Source organism: Perna viridis, chromosome 12 (assembly GCF_037379345.1).
Source record: "Perna viridis isolate PV_CMFRI_1.1 ecotype Kerala chromosome 12, ASM3737934v1, whole genome shotgun sequence".
NCBI lineage: Eukaryota > Metazoa > Mollusca > Bivalvia > Mytilida > Mytilidae > Perna > Perna viridis.
Window position 1 is genome coordinate 22,270,865 of NC_142456.1, and position 18,801 is coordinate 22,289,665.

Here is an 18,801-nt window from a genome sequence, read left to right on the forward strand (position 1 = left end):
AAAGGGTAAAAAGCGAAACTATACCAACTGCGTCGGGGAAAAAAACAAACAAAACAAAGAATGTATAGATATATTTGGCACATTCATCTTAAATTTAAATATCATACATAATTTATAAAATAATGCCCATCATCACAAAAAAAAAAAAAAAAAAAAAAAAAAAAAATCACCAATGAACAAATGTAATTATTTCAGTATCTAACAGAGGTAATTCAGAATACAGTATTTACTTCTTTTCAGATCTGATTTTCAATGGAGAATCATAATACTAGTAAACAAAACAAATTGTGGATAAAATTTGTGAAAAATCAAGATTTTATGCAAAAAAAAGTTTTTTTTTCTTCAATTTAAGGCGACCGTACGTCCGGCACGCCCGTCCTTGGATCCGCGCCTGACCATTATGAATTTCCTTAAAATTCTCATCCTCAATGTACTATCATTCAGGAATTCAATGTTTCATTTTAAATGTTTCATTAGTGTGTAAAAGCATTGCCTGCAGCACATTGCTAGCACTTCATGTCTAAAATGTGCCACCGGTCAATGCTTTTACATGCCTATGAAACAAAAAAAAAATGAAATGTACAGTACTTTAAATTACATTTCATGTGTTTCTTTTTTTTCTTTTTGAATTTCTGTTTTATTTTTAGATATACTGAGAGAAAGAGCAGAACACCATGATCAACAAAAGTAGTCCACTTAATTGGCGTGGCCTATAAACTAGTGATGGAGCAACCATTTGATTATTGGGTGGGAAGGGGGAGCTAGGATTAAATTTTCTATCCTGCCTTTTCATTTTCATTTCATCAAGAAGGTCATGGAACTTTAAAATTTGCTATAATACATTTTATTTAGTGAAACCAAATACCCCACAGTAACTTAAGTTCGAATACAGGGGAGTATAGAAATTATCCTTTCAGTTCAGGTTACTCTGTACCCAATACACACTATTTTATTTTTTTTCTCTCTACCCCCAGTATTTAATTGAACTGTATCCAGTTCCAAAGAGTCCATATTCAAACTTTTTTAATACAAGTAATATCAAATCCAGTCTTCCTCTGATATGTAACATTTAAGTACCATTTCATAAAGATCTATAGACTTGTGCAGATACTAATAAATAGGGCAATAAAGGAACATGAAGTGATACCCTGGAAAATAATGGTGAAATAAAGGATGCGGCAAAATGTTCAAAACTCAAAAACTACAATTTCGTTTTTGCTGAAAATTAAAATTAACCTGTATTTTATGGCTCTTCATTGATATGTTCTCAACTACATATTATATCACCAGGAAATCATTGGGGAACAATAAAATGGACACAACTTTTCGGAAGGTATCACATACATGTAATACCTCACGGTGACAGCTCACCACTTCATGATGGGTGGTATGAAAATGATTCTGTTTTTTTTCACAAATTTCCAAACAATAGGAAATCCTTTCCAACCTTCCGTTTATCTTTTTTTCCTATATATATTGACCTTAATTCCCAATTGGTCAAGGAAATAACCCCAAAAGTCAATCTCAACCTTCTTTTTTGTGTTATGGCACCTTGTGGCACAATTTCAAAAAGATTCTTGCACATTTATATCAGTCATCATCCTGAATAACTCCTTTTTTTCACCCTTTTATAACTCCTAATTTCTAAATGATTCACATTTTATTCCCTTAAAATCAATCCTAGCCTAAATGTTGTGGTGTGGAACCTTGTGGTACAATTAAATTACAATCGATACACTTTTACTTAAGTTATTGTTCTGAAACCAATCGTCTGAAGATGATGCCACTTAAACAACGAAGGAGAGTCATTGCAATAACATTATATAATTGTGTATTTTGTGGCCTTAAAAATATCTGATACAATTATAGAAAGGAAAGAGTATTGCTAATTGCTAGTAAGTTGTAACATGACAAGTTCATGTCCAAATTTGTTTTCTTTTTACCTATAGGGAGGCAGACCAAAGGTAAGGGACACAACTCTCATTCTGTGTCAAATGAAAGTTTGATAGGCTTTTGTGAAATTGGATATGATACAAACATATCACTGAATCTAATAGTTATGTTCCTTACCCTAGGTCTACCTCCTTAACATCAGTCTTTTTTCTGATTAACAATTGCTTGAGGACATTGATCACTACCTACACTTCCCTTGGTTGATTTAGTGCTAACATGAACATCAGAAATATCATTTGAGGTACTTTCAACATTATTTGTGACAGAAACATTTGATTCACCATGCAATTGTTTAGTTCTTTTCGACCTTGACCTTTGAACACTTTTATTTTCTCCTTTTTCAGGAGAGTTTTGTAGGCACTGAGTTTCAAAACCTTTTACGGTGGAAGCTACAAAATCTTTTGGCAGACTAAATTCTTCACCTTCCGCTGCGTCATAAGGCACCTCATTAGTGCTAGTGCCATTGCTACATTTAGAGTTTGTATCCCCCGAATTATGTTCCTTACTAGGTAACTCATTGAAGTCTTTCACCAAGTCTATATCAAGTTCACATTTGTTTAAAGTCTTGAGCTTTGTAAGTTTTTTTGTTTCTATATCTGTAATTGATGGTAGAGTATCCTTGCTTTTTTTGCCTTTGTTACCATCCTGCTTTAAACTTTCAATACTATCATTCAGAGTGCCACTTTCTTTATCCATATTAACCACTAGTTCATTTTTACAAGCTTTCTTTAAGTTATCTTTTGAATTTTCATCGGGAAGTTTTGATTTGACAGGTGAAATTGAATCACTAGTATCATGCCTCTCATCTTCCAGTATTTTACTTCCTGAACCTATGCAGACTGTTTCTAAATTGACATTAGAGTTAGAATCAGATGGAGTGGGTTTCAATATATCCATATCATTAAACATCATATCAGATTTAGTAATATCAACCATTAATTCTTTGATTTCTTTAGAATTTCTTTTTGAAGAGTCCCTCCTGTTCCTCTCCGAGGGAGCTCTCAGCATCCCCTTTGTTTTGATCAATTCCTCATCCAATGGATTTGGTCTGTTGGCAACTAGAATTTCTCTCTCCTCCTGGGCAGTTCTTATAGCATCAACCCTAAAATAGCACGAATTGATCAAGTGTTTATATGAATAAACAAGAAATACTGTGAGCAACTCACTCTGTATCCATCAGCAACATGAAAACTGATTAGTTAAACCTGTCATAGTTTTCCTTTCCCTTTTTCCCCTACCCAGACTTGACTTTTTATGAGTATTTGGTGGGTGTTTCTAGAAAAGCAGAGGATACCTACCACATCGGTGCACCTGGTCCATGCCCTCAGTTTTTAGTGGTGTCCGAGTTGCACATTTACTTTTGTTACTTTGTATTATTTTGGTTACTTTCTGTTCTTTGTTGTGTTTGTGTGTTTTCCATGTCTGGTCTTTGTCCCTGGTATTACATTCTTTTGATTTCCATTAGAATCTTGGTTCCCTTGATTACCCTCTCACTCAAAACCCCATAACTGGTGTGGGAGAAGTCATGCTAGTATAGGAGGTTTAACATGTGAAACCATCAACATGGTCAAGTTGGATAATTTCCTTTTTTGAGTTTTCTGAAAGCACATCTACATATGATGCCCAACCTTCCTATAAGATTTCATCAAAATCCACTGAGCGATTTGGGTGGAGTTGCCCTTGTGGACCAACAGGCAGTGCAAGTAACAACCTCCAAAATCTATCCTAGCCTTTGAGTACGGTAAATGTACTAATCTCGCAGTAAACAGAAAGCCGCAAAAAATGGTTAACGCAAAATTGATTTTTTACATTATATATACCACTATTCATTATTTGAATCCACGAAACTGATACCCGTGAATATCCTCACGTAAAAATTAGCAAGCAAAAAATTAATGTTTACAGTATATTACACCTTGTGCAATTTTATCACACTTTCAGTCAAGTTCCCTTTTTGGCCCCTCATTCCTAACTGGTACAGTCATAATAATCATGAGTCAAAATGAGAATATTCACCCATGATTTCTTTTTACCAATGTTTGGAGTCTGAATTTATTCAATTCCTTGTGCATTATGTGAGTCTGTATTTATCCTTGTTGTGAGTCAGGAGTTACCTCAATTATTTGTGAATGTACATATAGTATATACTGATTTGATATAATTTGATAAATCTATATGAATACTGGTAAATGTTAACTATAAATGTTTATATTTGATGATAGATGCATAACAGACTCTTGACTATTAGGACTGCCAGTACTTTGATTTTCATTTAGACACACTACATCCAGGGACCTACAGTTCCTCTGTTCTGATTGGTTATTCTCTGAACTTTTGCGATTTTCACTATTTAATTATTCTTTGAGGAGACATAATTAATTTCTAACATCTCATATTTAGTGATATTTATGCTTTTAACTTTAACTTATTCTAGTTAAAGAAATTAATATCTACAGGTTATTTACATTTCTTATACCGTTACTCTATTCCAATGCACTCTATTTTCCATAGTTTTGTCATTTGTATGAAAGAGGTACTGTAAATGTATAATATTAATTTTTTGTGGTTGCTAATTTTCGTGGATTCTGTCAAGTACACTTATTCGCAGGTATCAATTTTGTGGTATCAAAAAATTGATAAGCGTTATGTAGTGTTAAAAATCATTTTCCCGGGTACTATTTTTCTCGCTCATCTGTCTGTGAAAATAGCAAAAATTAGTACACTGTGAAAATTAATGCTTTTACAGTACATTTAGAGATAATTTTTTTATTTCAAAATTAAATAAATAAGTAAATAAAGAATTGACTGGACAGAATTTTCATCTTGAGTAACAAGAGACAATTAGAGTTATCTACCTTTGTAAATGAATTAGCATACTGTGTGTAATGTCTTTGTCTTTTTTGATCTCTAAGTTTGTGCGCCCCGTGCAGGTCCGGGTGTTAAAAGAATAGATCTGCAGCAGCGCTAAGCTTGTCCTAAAAGGCGACTAAATAGTGCTCAGAACCCTAGCCGGGGGCTAAGGCGCTCTGCCCACAGAGCAACTGGGATGTGTGCCCCAGGTGGTGGAATGGGGTACCCCTGGCGTGTTACATGCTGGGGTTGTCAGGCTATAATACGAAAAACCTGACCACAAACCATAGTGGTGCACCGTGTTGGGAAAGATGCCACGTTCCTCGCACATTAAAGAACCCTACTGTGGTATTCTCCCGTAGTAGGAACCATAGGGCTCCGCCACAGAAGGCTAAATTGCCTGACCCTACCCACCTCTCCCTATTTCCATTGGCAATCAAAATTCTCGACCCCATTGTCCTTGTGTCCCATCCCTTTTTCATTTCATCATTTCATGTTCATTTTATCATCAATTTCATGTGCATCGTCTGAATATAACTGAAATATTGCTGCTCAGATGTTAAACCCCAACAAACAAACAAACAAACAAAGTTTGTGCTTTGTATGTTACAGATTATTTATCTATCAAACCAGAAAATCTACAGAACCCTAGACAGATAGTTGATTTACATGGCATATTTTGACAATTTTACATGAATTATGTTGGTCCTAATGAAACTAATTTACCTGTGTGGTTAGTTTTAAGTTATGGTGTTTATCTGTTAATATAATATTTTTTTTAATTTTGAGTCTGGAGTCATGGTGTTAATCTGTTAATATAATACTCTATTGTTACCTGAATCATGGTGTTAACATGCTAATATAATGCTTTATTTTTACCTGTGTTGTGAATCTGGAGTCATTGTATTAATCTGTTCAAATAGTTCAGCCATCTGTGTGTCATGTTCGTTGTCTTTGGTAGTCTTACCAAGCCTGTTTAAAGTACACAAATCCAATTATCTCTCAATAAACTGTGACACTATCATGGACTCCATTTGTATTTGAAAATTAACTTCTATTGCAAAGAAAAGGGGGAAATATTTTTTTAAAATTTTGCACATAGCTATATAAATTGTCAAAAAAATATAGATTTTGGGTTGGGTTAAATAAATTATAAAAAAATATATATATACTTTGGGTTGGGTTAAATATATTATGAAAAATAAACACAATTTGAAAAAACAAATCAATGTTTAGTTTTTTGGCTGAAATTTCTTAGAACTAGTAAATTTGAGGTCGGGGTAGTAAAAATTTCCTGTAACTTGCCCAAAGGGCTAGTGGTCCAAAAATTTGAAGGCAAGAAGGACTGCAAATGCCTCTTCAAACTGACAACATGCTACAGTGCCCTTTGCCAGCACCCTTACATTTTCATTTTCAGACTGGAGCACTGTGGAATATAATTTGTAATCGGTTATCATTCAAGAATTAAGAATTACTACAATATCTGGTAAAGGAGGACAGACAATTCAGGGAAGTATTTGTCATTCAAATAATATCTAGACTTTGGCTAGCATTGATTGAGTTACATATAATTTGGACTTTATGTTCAATGATTTGACACTAAAATAAAATGTGCAGAATATTCTCTGAGTTCTGCAAAACTTTCACAACTCAAGATTGGTGTGAGAAATTGAGAATCTAACACATGTATGAGTGCAAGATAAGAAAATCTCAGATAACCAAGGGTAAGATTTAATCATTCTCAAACAAGGCTCCACCAAGTTAGTGAACTATTACATCTTACTCAAGGATGTCTGAGACTTCCCTATCTTGCATGAGAAAAGCGGGTGTCTTGAGATTTCCCAATCTTACATGAGAAAAGCGGTTGTCTGAGATTTTCCAATCTTGCATGAAAAAAGCGGGTGTCTGAGATTTCCCAATCTTACATGAGAAAAGCAAGTGTTTGATTCTTTTTCTCAGAACTCTAGCCGGGGGCTAGGGCACTCTGTGCAAAGAGCAACTGGGTTGTGTGCCCCAGGTAGTGGAATGGGGAACCCGGCGTGTTACATGCTGGGGTTGTCAGGCTATAATACGAAAAACCTGACCGCAAACTATAGTGCACTGTGTTGGGAAAGATGCCACGTTCCTCACACGTTAAAGAACCCTACTGTGGTATTCTTCTGGTGTAGGAACCATTTGGCTCCGCCACAGGAGGCTAAATTGCCCGACACTACCCACATCTCTCTATTTCCAGTGGCAATCAAAATTTGTCGACCTCATTTTCCTTTTTTTCTTCTTAATTTTCTGATAAAATGTTTAAGTTGAAATGACCTACATTTAACAGCTGATGGTGATATATTAGGCCAGTGATATGTCAAGACCAGGCTTAAAATGTTGGTCACTTCAAAACAGTATAAACAAACAGCAAGAATAATCAATCACTGGTTATTCTCAATAAAATTATTATTTTACAAGAATTTTCAAACAAAAATTTGATATTTGTAGGATATGATTTTTCTTTACTCTTTATTCAATTGTGCCATTTTTTTTTACAGGAAAAGTATGTGTTCTGGCTCAACCCATGGGTTAGATAAGGAAATCTTTCACGGCTATAAAGATGGATTTTCATGTCTTTTTAGTGAGGAAAAGAAATCTTGCACAGCTAAAAAATAAAGTTCTTGTCTTTTTGTGAGAAAATGTGTTCACTATTCACAGCAAATGATTTGTTCTAATTTCATTGAGATGTCATCAAGACAATTTTTTTGCTAAGAATGAGCAACATACAAAGAAAAAATGTCAACAGAAACAGAAACTAACACTGCACTTTGTGTCACACTTTTGATAACTTAACTGTAAGTGTTTGTAAGAATCAGGCAAAACAGGAAAAAAATCAGAAACATGCACAAAACCCCACTGATCTGACAATGTAATATCATTCAAAGATGCTTCCTCTATGTGAAAAGACCATTATTTGATCTCTGCATCAATGGCTTTGCTCAGAAATTTTTCAATAGAATTTTAGAAAAATAATGTTTTTTGACAGTTATCTGCCCTTGAAATGTTTATTTTCAGTGTATTTTAATGAAATTACAACTCAATTTGCCAAAATAACATGGAAAATATTGTATTTATTCCTTGATTCTGATGGTGCAAATAGTTGAATTACACTATCGAAATGATGGATTTTTTCATATCATGTTTCATCCACTGCCTGATTCTTACAGAGACTGACACTAATTTTTTGTTGATTCTCAATTAAAAGGTTACGTGTAGAAATGCAATTTAACACTGGATGTAATGTCAGATTTTTTTTTTTTTCGTACAGTGTGACCGTTGTTCATTATCAAATTGTGTTCTATCATGAATAGCGTGTGTATCAAGTTACATAAGACTGTGACCTGGTCATGATGGGATAATGTGCCTAAGCTAAGACAAATATAGAGTTTGTAAAACAGCTGCAGAAACATAAAAAAACTTACATGGCCTTAACCTCTGAGTGTTTATACATGTATAAAAATCTGAATGTTCTAAAACTAAAATTAATGTAAGTGCAAGCATACTTCGGTGCGATTCTTTCAGTAACAGATGCTATAGAAACTACAAATGACTTCATTCTGGACAGAATAGTCCTCAGTTTTTCAGTCTCTTGCTTCAGGCGTAGTATATCATGAAGTTGTGCTGACAATATATAACAATGAATACAATTAGTTCAAGCATACATGATTACCATCAAATTTTACCTAACAAATAAAAATCTCTGTTGAGTGCATCATAATATGACAGCAGCTAGATGAGCTCTGTTCAAATGGGACAAGTGTGGACACAATATTGCACAATATTTGAAATTAGACTAAGTAAAAAGTTCTTCTTTCAGGAGGCATTAATGTATCACTTTGTAACCCCAAAATTTTCAAACTACTGTCTTTCAAAAAATGATGTTTCTGGTCCCTTGTTACTAAAAAACTGTGAGAGATATTCCAACACATATTGAAATGTACAGACAAGGATTTCCATGAAGAATCCAATGATATTTTTTTCAAAATCCAACCAACTGTTTAAGGAAGTAGACCTAGGGTAAAGGACATAACTCTTGAAATCAGTGATATGTTTGAAGAAAATAATGTCCATCTACGCCCAAATAAGGTATGTTTAATAGTCTGGTCACATGATATTGTGGTTTAATGAGAACGGGTTAAAATCGACAGTTTTAAATGCATGACAACTTTGTCATAAAGAATTTGGTATTAAAAGTAAAACATCTTTGTGTAAAAATACCAATAACAAGAGGCATCCAGAAGCCTGAATCGCTCACCTGGCTGAATTTTGTCTATAAATTTAACAAGAAGTTGTCCAACAATTTTGACTCAAGAAGACTTTGGTAGGAATTATCATAAGGATCATTTCAGCAACTGAAAGTATCTTTCTATCTATCATAGTTTTCAAGATATTGGCTGATAACTGTAAAAAAAACCCCGTCATTTTTCCCCTTTCAAGGGCAATAAATCTTACAAGGAGTCATCTGACAACTTTTATCCCTGAAGACTTTCGTAGTCCTAATAATAAGGATCATTTCAGCTACTGAAAGACTTTGGCTAAACATAACAATTTTGGAGATATATGTGAAAAACTACTGTCTGACCTCTATGTTCTATATTTTGTAACAGCGGCCATGTTTTTTGATAGATCAAAAATCCCCAAATCAGTTCTATGCAAGATACCCCTAGGAACAACGATGATAGACGCCAAGTGATGGCAACAGCTCACATGGCCTTTGTTTTATATCTAGCCATCACTTTTTTGCCTGTGTATGACCATAGGGCTTCTGGACATAAAATTTGTCATTAGCAAGCATAAATCCCCCCAAAATATCATGATACAATCAATATGTTTGAACCCTAATTTACTTACCTTGATACAGCTCCTGTTCTGTAGCAATTTTCTGTACAGATTCTTCCCAGTGCTATTAAATAACAAACACATGTATCACTAAAAGAGTAATCTATGTGAATATTTAACAACAATTTCTGCAGACAGTTTTTTTGAAAATCTTTAAAAAATAAAATCAAAACACAAGTGAAACCTGTCCAAACACTTTTTCAGTTAAGACAGGTGTTTGGTTTATTCAGGTTAAAGACACTTTTTAACTTATATAAGTGTCTGGTTTAGATAGGCTCCACTGTACCATTGGCAGTAGCTTATGAACTAATAGCAGAAAGTAGACTAGTAGAGTCTTTATTACATGAGTGAAGATCAAAGATCGGGTTATCTTTAACAAGTTTGAGAAATTCAAGTCTTTTTCAAGAGTGGAGCACAGCGGAACGAGTGATAAGACCAAGAACTTCTCTAATGAGCAAAAGTTAACCTAGTATAGGTACCTGTTTCTTACGTGAAAACATATATATTTTGTTCATTTCTACAGAAACTACTGGAAACATAGTATATAGTGATGTCAAATTTTGTCTTGCCTTTCTTTATTGAAAAGTTTTAAAATATTTCAAGTCACATAACTCCTACCGATTTTTTTAAAATAAACCCAGCATACAGTGGGAGCAATCCTACCAAATTTAGAAATAACTAAATAAGTTACTTACTGTATTTTGGTGTGTATAATATGCATATTTTTACATAAAAATCATTTCCAATAAAAAGAATAGATTATAAGACACCTGTATACATAAAACTTTACTTTCTTCAATATCAAGATTAGCATAGTTCTCAACAAACCTTTTCTAACAGTATCTGTTTTTGTTCATTAACTATAAAATGTTCCTGTAGGTTCTCCTGAAGAGATGATATCATTGTGTCTAACTTAGAAACAACAGACATTTTTGCCAGACATCGCCGAACAGTCAAATCTCTCTGTAGCTCTTGAATTTGTGATTTTAATTTTTCTGTATGTGAATTCATTTCCTAAAAAAAAACATGGTCTTTACTTAGTTTTTTTTAAGGTGGTTAAAGTTCTGGTAAACATAATAAACAGCTATACTACAGTACATGATAACTTGCCCCATCATTTTTTCCAGTATAGAATTCTATGACACTGAAACCAACAAAGTTTTAAAAGTTAAGCAATACATGCATGCAGTCTATAATAGCTGCAAAATAAAAATGAACGGACTATAATTTTGTCAAAAATTAACCACTATAAACACAATTTCAATTTGAACATACTGAGTAATTTTACTTCTAATAAAAAAAAAAAACATATCTGACAAAGGTAAATTAAAAGAAAATACCTAGAAATGTGTTATTTGCTGACTGTTTTAAAGTAAAAAACCCACACAAATCCAAACACATGGATAATACTGAAATAAATCTGTGACCTTAAAACTTGTAAAAGTTGAAATAATGGAATTTATTTCTCATCATTTGATAAGATTTCGCTGAAGCTGAACCAAACTTTTAACTTAATTATAAACTCACATAGAAAAATTCATCTAAAATGTAGGTAAAACATCTACTAGGTCAAAGGCCTATAGATTCATTAAAAAAGAAGCATTGAACCCAAGGTCTATAATTTCATAAAAAAAACCATAGAAGCCGAATCAAATGTAAACTTGGTCTGTCACGCAATAAAAGAAATCAATTTTCGATGAAATTTAACTTGACCAAGCCTCATATTTCTACTAATAGTCTTTGCACTTGACATAAACCTGGACCCATAATTGCACACTCACAAACCAAAAATTATTTTTATACTTGCCTCGGTATAAAAATTATTTGATTTGCACAGTGCAGCTTGATGCAACTGCAGAGGTCAAACCCTGAACTGTTGGGACAAGTATGAGCAGATAGATGCATATAGTAAAAAAATGTTTTTCTGTCATTTCTTGTTTGATACCTACTCCAGCAATGCTAGAGGTTGTAAAGCAAGCTATTTTCTGACTTGGTGCCATCCTAACCTCTAGCAATGTTGAAAGCCACTGCAACTGTGAATAAGCTAAACATGCGTTTTAAAATATTTAAAGTCTTTTATTTTAAATAAAGGAAGTTTAACCTACCAGATATCAATCAATTAAAATCCCAATTTTTTGTTAAATACCTAGAAAACTGTTACCAAATAAACTAGCTATTTCGAATTAGGTCACTAATTGTACAGAATACAATATATATTTGACTAAATGAACTTAGTCATTAAAGTTAATTTAATAGTACAGTTTCGCAAATTAAAATCTGCAATAATTTCATTAACCTGATGTATCAATTCAAAATGCTGAAACCCAAATGTTAAGGTCAATAAAAATACTTTTACAAAGAATTTCTAGGATGGCTGGATTTTATCATCAGGTCGGTCATTTGATTTTCTTCAATTTAGTCACTTTCTCATGTGTGTGGGTAAAGAAACTGTATAAAAAGCTAATATATGGTTACATTTTTGCTAATTTTTTTTCAGAATGAGCGGTTTGTAGTATGGCATTCGGAAGTAAGAGGTTGGAGTATGGAGGAACTGAATTCCAATCTCTTACCAGGGTAGGAAACTCACTCAAATTCTAGCCAGTCCTGAATACAATTTATCAATATATTTACTATACGACTATATAAATTTTTGCTCAAATTAGCCAGCCCTGCCAAAAAATAGCCAGTCTGGGGCTGGCTACTATTTCTAACTCTGCTCTTACATTGTGGGAGTAGTATAATACCATGAAAAGGAAATACATGAGGTACAGGAAATAATTTTTTTAACTACAACTTCAAAGCATGATGGGATTTTTTATCTGTCAAGATACATGGCTGCTGTTACTACAAAGCAGTACAATTATTTCCCATACTTCCAACTATTGTAATCCTCTCCTAATCTAGAAACCTGAATGATTAAAATCCCTTCTATGTATAAATTAAGAAATATGAGCAAGTGATCAAAAGCAACAGTTGAGATTTATAAACACATTAAGAACTTTTTGTCCTTGACAAAGGCAGTAAGGCTGAAAATTTGGGCCTAACTCACTTTATTTTTATGCATTTTATTTGTATTTTATTTGTATTTAGATCCCTTATACCTTTTCAATGTGGCCATTTTTCACTTGTTCATTATTCTTACTTAACATTAAATGAACCACTTCACAACATGTCAATGCTTTTACATTTAATAGTATACCTTATGTGATGCATCATATTCTGAGCAGTGTTCAGCAAAAACACTCTGACTATCTATGAGTTTGTATTTGAGTGAGTTGTGTCGTCTCTGTTGTGGTGAGTTGACTAATGATGTTGTAATGGTATCAGTCCTGTAAATATAAACAGATTGATGCCTTTATGACTTTCTTTAGTCTTTTTCAAGTGTTATTAATATACCATAATCCTTATATATCGTTTAGTTTGTCTTATGTAAATGAAATAATTGATTCAAAAAGTGTACAGTCATTAAGACCAAGCTATGGTCAAAAAATATACTGTATAGTGGGAAATTTTTTGTGGATGCTAAATTTCTTGATTTGCTCAATGAAAAAGGGTATAAAATTTTTTTGCATCTTCAGATTTACTGGAATGAAAATAATATGTAAAATATCTGGACCTAAATCTGGCAAAGCTTTTATTTTTGTTATTTCCTATATCTTGCAAATACAGCAAAAATTTCCAACTATACCACTGTTCTAGGATTTTAGAAAATTTTAAAGTTTTCATGGGAAAATTCTAAATGAAATTTAACTCACCCACAATTAAAATTTGCTTTAAAAAAAATCCTTTTGGAAATTCAGGTTTTCTATTTGGGGAAAGTGAAACAATAAAAAAAAACTTTCCCACAAAGAAATTACACTTGCCACGGATGACAGGAAAGTCCTAGAACACTTTATACGGCATATATTTGGAAATGATGCTTCTAATTTTGTTTTAAGTTTAAGTATCTAAAAATAGATTGTTAACATGCCAGCACATTATGTTTTATGAAAAAGACAATCTTCAGCAACTGCAAATTGAAAGCCTCCCTGACCCTCCCCCCGAAAAAAAGGTTATTAAGGAAATCTTTTAAAGTCTGCTAAAATTTTGTTTTTTAATTAGTTATTTTACTCAATGCATTCAAATTAAAAATTCAAATTTACTACAACAATATACTTATGAAAATTTTTATATGCAGACTTCTTCATTTCATACAAAATACAGCATGTAGAAATAAAAAATTTTAAAGAAGGCTAAGTATGAAAAAAATGATAAAGCAGATAATCAAGTATTTTTATGTAACATTTTTACAGCACAAGCATTCTTACAAACCTATTTTCAGCACCTTATTGACCCTTTATCAATGTAGATTGTGTTATTCAGGACTGTTTTACAGAAGTTTGTAAACATCGGACCTCTACTGGGTTTGATATCCCCTATTTCGGAGTGTATAATGCATAAATAAATATATAAATGTATTAATGAAAAATCATGAAATTTTATCTACAACAAAAACTGTAAATATCCAATTTCCTGAATTTTTATTTTGTTTTATATGCAATTTCATACATCTTCAGACAAATTTGATCAGGCTTTGAAATTGAAAGTATCTAATTTGTGTAGCTACTGGTCTTTGCATAATGTTTTAGTCTGAATATAAGTTTCTTTCCTTCACATTTTTGTAGGAAATATCACGCCAAGGTAAATTGACTGATCTAGTACAATGTATTGATCTTTTGTCTTTCAAAATTCTACTGCAATTAATGTTACATCAACTTGGAGATATGTATGATGCTGTACTTGAGTTGATGACACATTACCTTGGAGATATGTATGATGCTGTACTTGAGTTGATGACACATTACCTTGGAGATATGTATGATGCAGTACTTGATGATACGTTACCTTGGAGATATGTATGATGATGTACTTGATGATACGTTACCTTGGAGATATGTATGATGCTGTACTTGATGATACGTTACCTTGGAGATATGTATGATGCTGGAGTTGATGACACGTTACCTTTGAGATATGTATGATGCTGTACTTGAGTTGATGACACGTTACCTTTGAGATATGTATGATGCTGTACTTGAGCTGATGAGACGTTACCTTAGAGACATGTATGATGCTGTACTTTAGCTGATGATACATCACCTTGGAGATATGTATGATGCTGTACTTGAGTTGATGACACATTACCTTGGAGATATGTATGATGCAGTACTTGATGATACATTACCTTGGAGATATGTATGATGCTGTACTTGAGTTGATGACACATTACCTTGGAGATATGTATGATGCAGTACTTGATGATACGTTACCTTGGAGTTATGTATGATGATGTACTTGATGATACATTACCTTGGAGATATGTATGATGCTGTACTTGAGTTGATGACACGTTACCTTGGAGATATGTATGATGCTGTACTTGAGTTGATGACACATTACCTTGGAGATATGTATGATGCAGTACTTGATGATACATTACCTTGGAGATATGTATGATGATGTACTTGATGATACATTACCTTGGAGATATGTATGATGCTGTACTTGAGTTGATGATACATCACCTTGGAGATATGTATGATGCTGTACTTGAGTTGATGACACGTTACCTTGGAGATATGTATGATGCTGTACTTGAGTTGATGACACATTACCTTGGAGATATGTATGATGCTCGAGTTGATGACACATTACCTTGGAGATATGTATGATGATGTACTTGATGATACGTTACCTTGGAGATATGTATGATGCTGTACTTGATGATACGTTACCTTGGAGATATGTATGATGCTGTACTTGATGATACGTTACCTTGGAGATATGTATGATGCTGTACTTGATGATATGTTACCTTGGAGACATGTATGATGCTGTACTTTATGATACGTTACCTTGGAGATATGTACGATGCTGTACTTGAGTTGATGATACGTTACCTTGGAGATATGTATGATGATGTTGTTAAGTTGATTGGTGGGGTTGTTAAGTTGATCGCAGAGGAACTTGGAACAACAGGAGTTGGTTTTGGTGGGAATAAAAGAGGCTCAAGGCACCTAGAAATAACAATAGCAATTATCATAGAATTTATTTTCATTCAAAGAAGGATATGGCAAAGGGCTACCACTCTCTTAATTTTGTTGATACTGATGCCAATCTTCCATATTTTCAAAATTATAGTTGCAGTGTTCTAGGATATTTCCTCTGGAAAAATCCATATAAAATCAACATTCCCACAGTTAATGACTGCTTTCCTAACAAAACAAATCCTTACAGCATATGAAGTTTTCATCTTGCCACGGGAAAGTGTAACTAAGGACCTAACTTTCCCTAACCCTAATTTCAGTTGCCCCGGGTAACGGGAAATAGGAATCCTAGAACACTGAGTTGCTTTTATTACTAAATCACATATATTAACTGACAAGTGAATACACTGCTTATCAACAGTAAAAACACAGAAAAAAACATTCCATTTCAAATTATGCCAAGCATAGCTAAATTTAGTACAAGATCTTTTTTTAGTGTAAGTGAGAAAAATTTACAAAATGTGTAATCTTAATTTCACAAAGAAATGTTACTCTACAAACATACATAAGTACTCTTTTCTTACCTCCAAGCCATTTAAATTATAAGTACTTACTTAGCAAACATATATTTAAATTCTGTAATTATTTGGCTGCCTTGGGAGGGATGTAATGGATGCTGCAGTTGAATAATTGACTTCAATCGCTCCATCAATACCTAAAAATAAATTTAACTTACAAGGTACACAGACCAACAGAGTCAATTCTTTACCCTCCCCATAAATAGTTTTCAAGAGAAATATGAATGCTACAGTGTGATACAGTAAACTTGGAATTTTTCCGACACAGTCGGTATAGCTTCTCTTTTTACCCTTTGACCATAAGGACGCTCTTCTATGGAAACGCAAGTCACCTGATGGCAGTTCTTTTTCCTGATTGGCAAAATACTGATAACTTAGTGGTGTTCGAAAAATCTGTATCGAAAATTTGGAATGGTGTTAAAAAAAACTTCATCGGAACCTTAAAAATTGCGTGCCATGTGTTATTTTCTTGAAAGAAATGTAGAAACTTAGAAGTAAAAAAGAACAAATTCTACTGCATTGGCCATCTTTTTTTTTTAAAGATAGTACTCGTTTGCAATGTCTCAATCTGAGTACGTGTTTTACTGGGAAAATAGCAAAAATAATACTGGTGCAAATATATCACAGTTTCAGTAAATATTTTGAAAAGACCAAAATTCGACCACCAGTATTGAAAAATGCCAATATTAAACAAGTTAAAAAGGCAAACAAATAATATCTTAAGTATAAGTGTTTGTAAGAATCAGGCAAAATGGTAAATATCAGAAACATGCATGTCAAAACCCAATTAATCTGATAATGAAATATCACTCAAGGATGTTTTCTCTATATGAAAATATCACTATTTAATCTCTGCATCACTGGATTTGTTCAGAATTTTTCAAATAGAATATTAGAAAAAAGGAGGTTTTTGACAGAGTTATCTGCCATTGAAATGTTTATTTTTCAGCACATTTCAATGAAATTATAACTCAATGCGCCAACAAGATATGGAAAATATTGTCTTTATTCCATGATTCTGATGGTGCAAATAGTCAAATTACACTATCAAAATGATGTTTTTTTCATACCATGTTTCACACACTGCCTTATTCTTATAAATACTGACACTTAAAAGAGTTCTAAGGAAGGGTAATTATATTTTTGTTATTCAAAATAACCAAATTGATTATTGATTTTATAATTATTATAAATATCATTTTAGTACAATCATGTCAAAGAGTAATCAAGGGAACCAAGGTTATAGCAGTAATCAAAAGAATGTAATCCAGGGACAAAGACCAGACATGGAAAACAGACATTCACAACAAAGAACATAAAATAACTAAAATCATACATACAAAGTAACAAAAGTAAATGAGCAACTCGCACTCCACTAAAACTGGGAGCATGGACCAGGTGCACCGGTAGGGTAAGCGTCCTCTGCTTTTCTAGAAACACCCGCCGAGTTGCTCATAAAAAGTCAAGTCTGGGGTAGACAAACGAGGAAATGAAAACTATGACCTGTTGAATACATCATTTTCATGGTGCTGATGGATACACCATAACGATCCACGAGTTCATGATAACGACCATAAAACTTCTGTAGTGATGACTTCAATCTTGTAGCGACATAACCCTGTTCCAGAAGCCTATTTGTTAGAGTTCTAGCATGATACAAAAAGTCTACGTAGTTTCCGCAAACTCTGGCATAACGTATGAGTTGTGATATGAACACTCCATACGCAGAAGCCGAAGGGATGTTGCCACAGATGAAAGAAAAGTTAACAATTTTGAATGAAAAGTCATCACGTTTGTCGTAAAGTTTGGTCAATAGTTTTCCTTTACCATCGATTTCTAAGTGTAGGTCAAAAGGAAGATGATTATTCTAACATTAGAATAGTGTTGTATAAAGAAATTAAAGCAACATGTTAACTCGGCGATGTTTCTAGAAAAGCAGAGGACGCTTACCCTACCGGTGCACCTGGTCCATGCTCCCAGTTTTTAGTGGAGTGCGAGTTGCTCATTTACTTTTGTTACTTTGTATGTATGATATTAGTTGCTTTATGTTCTTTATTGTGTATGTCTGTTTTCCATGTCTGGTCTTTGTCCCTGGATTGCATTCTTTTGATTACCACTATAACCTTGGTTCTCTTGATTACTCTTTGATTACCGCTATAACCTTGGTTCTCTTGATTACTCTTTGATTACCGCTATAACCTTGGTTCCCTTGATTACTCTTTCAATGATTTTACAGATTATTATACTATTTTTTTTAACAATATTGAGTCTATTCTTATTGCAGTGTTCTAGGATTTTTCAGAAATTGAGGTTTCCTAGGAAAAAATCCATATAAAATCAACTTTCCCACGATCAATGATTGCTTTCCTAACTAAACAAATCCTTACAGCATATGAAGTTTTCAACTTGCCACGGGAAAGTGTAACTAAGTACCTAACTTTCCCTGACCCAAATTTCACTTGCCCTGGGTAATGGGAAATAGGAATCCTAGAACACTGTATTGTATAAAATTTGAAACC

The 18,801-nt window shown here is 33.3% G+C and overlaps 1 protein-coding gene across 3 annotated transcripts in view; it reads right to left on the reverse strand.

Moving 5' to 3' along the window:
- Positions 1-56: 56 nt before the first annotated feature.
- Positions 57-18,801, reverse strand: part of LOC148601702 (RING finger protein 207-like) — a 28,826-nt gene continuing 10,081 nt past the window's right edge. For all 3 annotated transcript variants that reach the window (XM_088556920.1, XM_088556921.1, XM_088556922.1), the window contains 8 exons: positions 16,319-16,419; positions 15,618-15,734; positions 12,878-13,007; positions 10,507-10,692; positions 9,691-9,742; positions 8,343-8,460; positions 5,683-5,775; positions 57-3,055 (listed from right to left, as the gene is read on the reverse strand). In XM_088556920.1, coding sequence (XP_088413046.1) covers positions 2,092-3,055; positions 5,683-5,775; positions 8,343-8,460; positions 9,691-9,742; positions 10,507-10,692; positions 12,878-13,007; positions 15,618-15,734; positions 16,319-16,419 — 1,761 coding nt within the window. In that variant the 3' untranslated portion in view covers positions 57-2,091. The remainder of the gene's footprint in view (positions 3,056-5,682; positions 5,776-8,342; positions 8,461-9,690; positions 9,743-10,506; positions 10,693-12,877; positions 13,008-15,617; positions 15,735-16,318; positions 16,420-18,801) is intronic.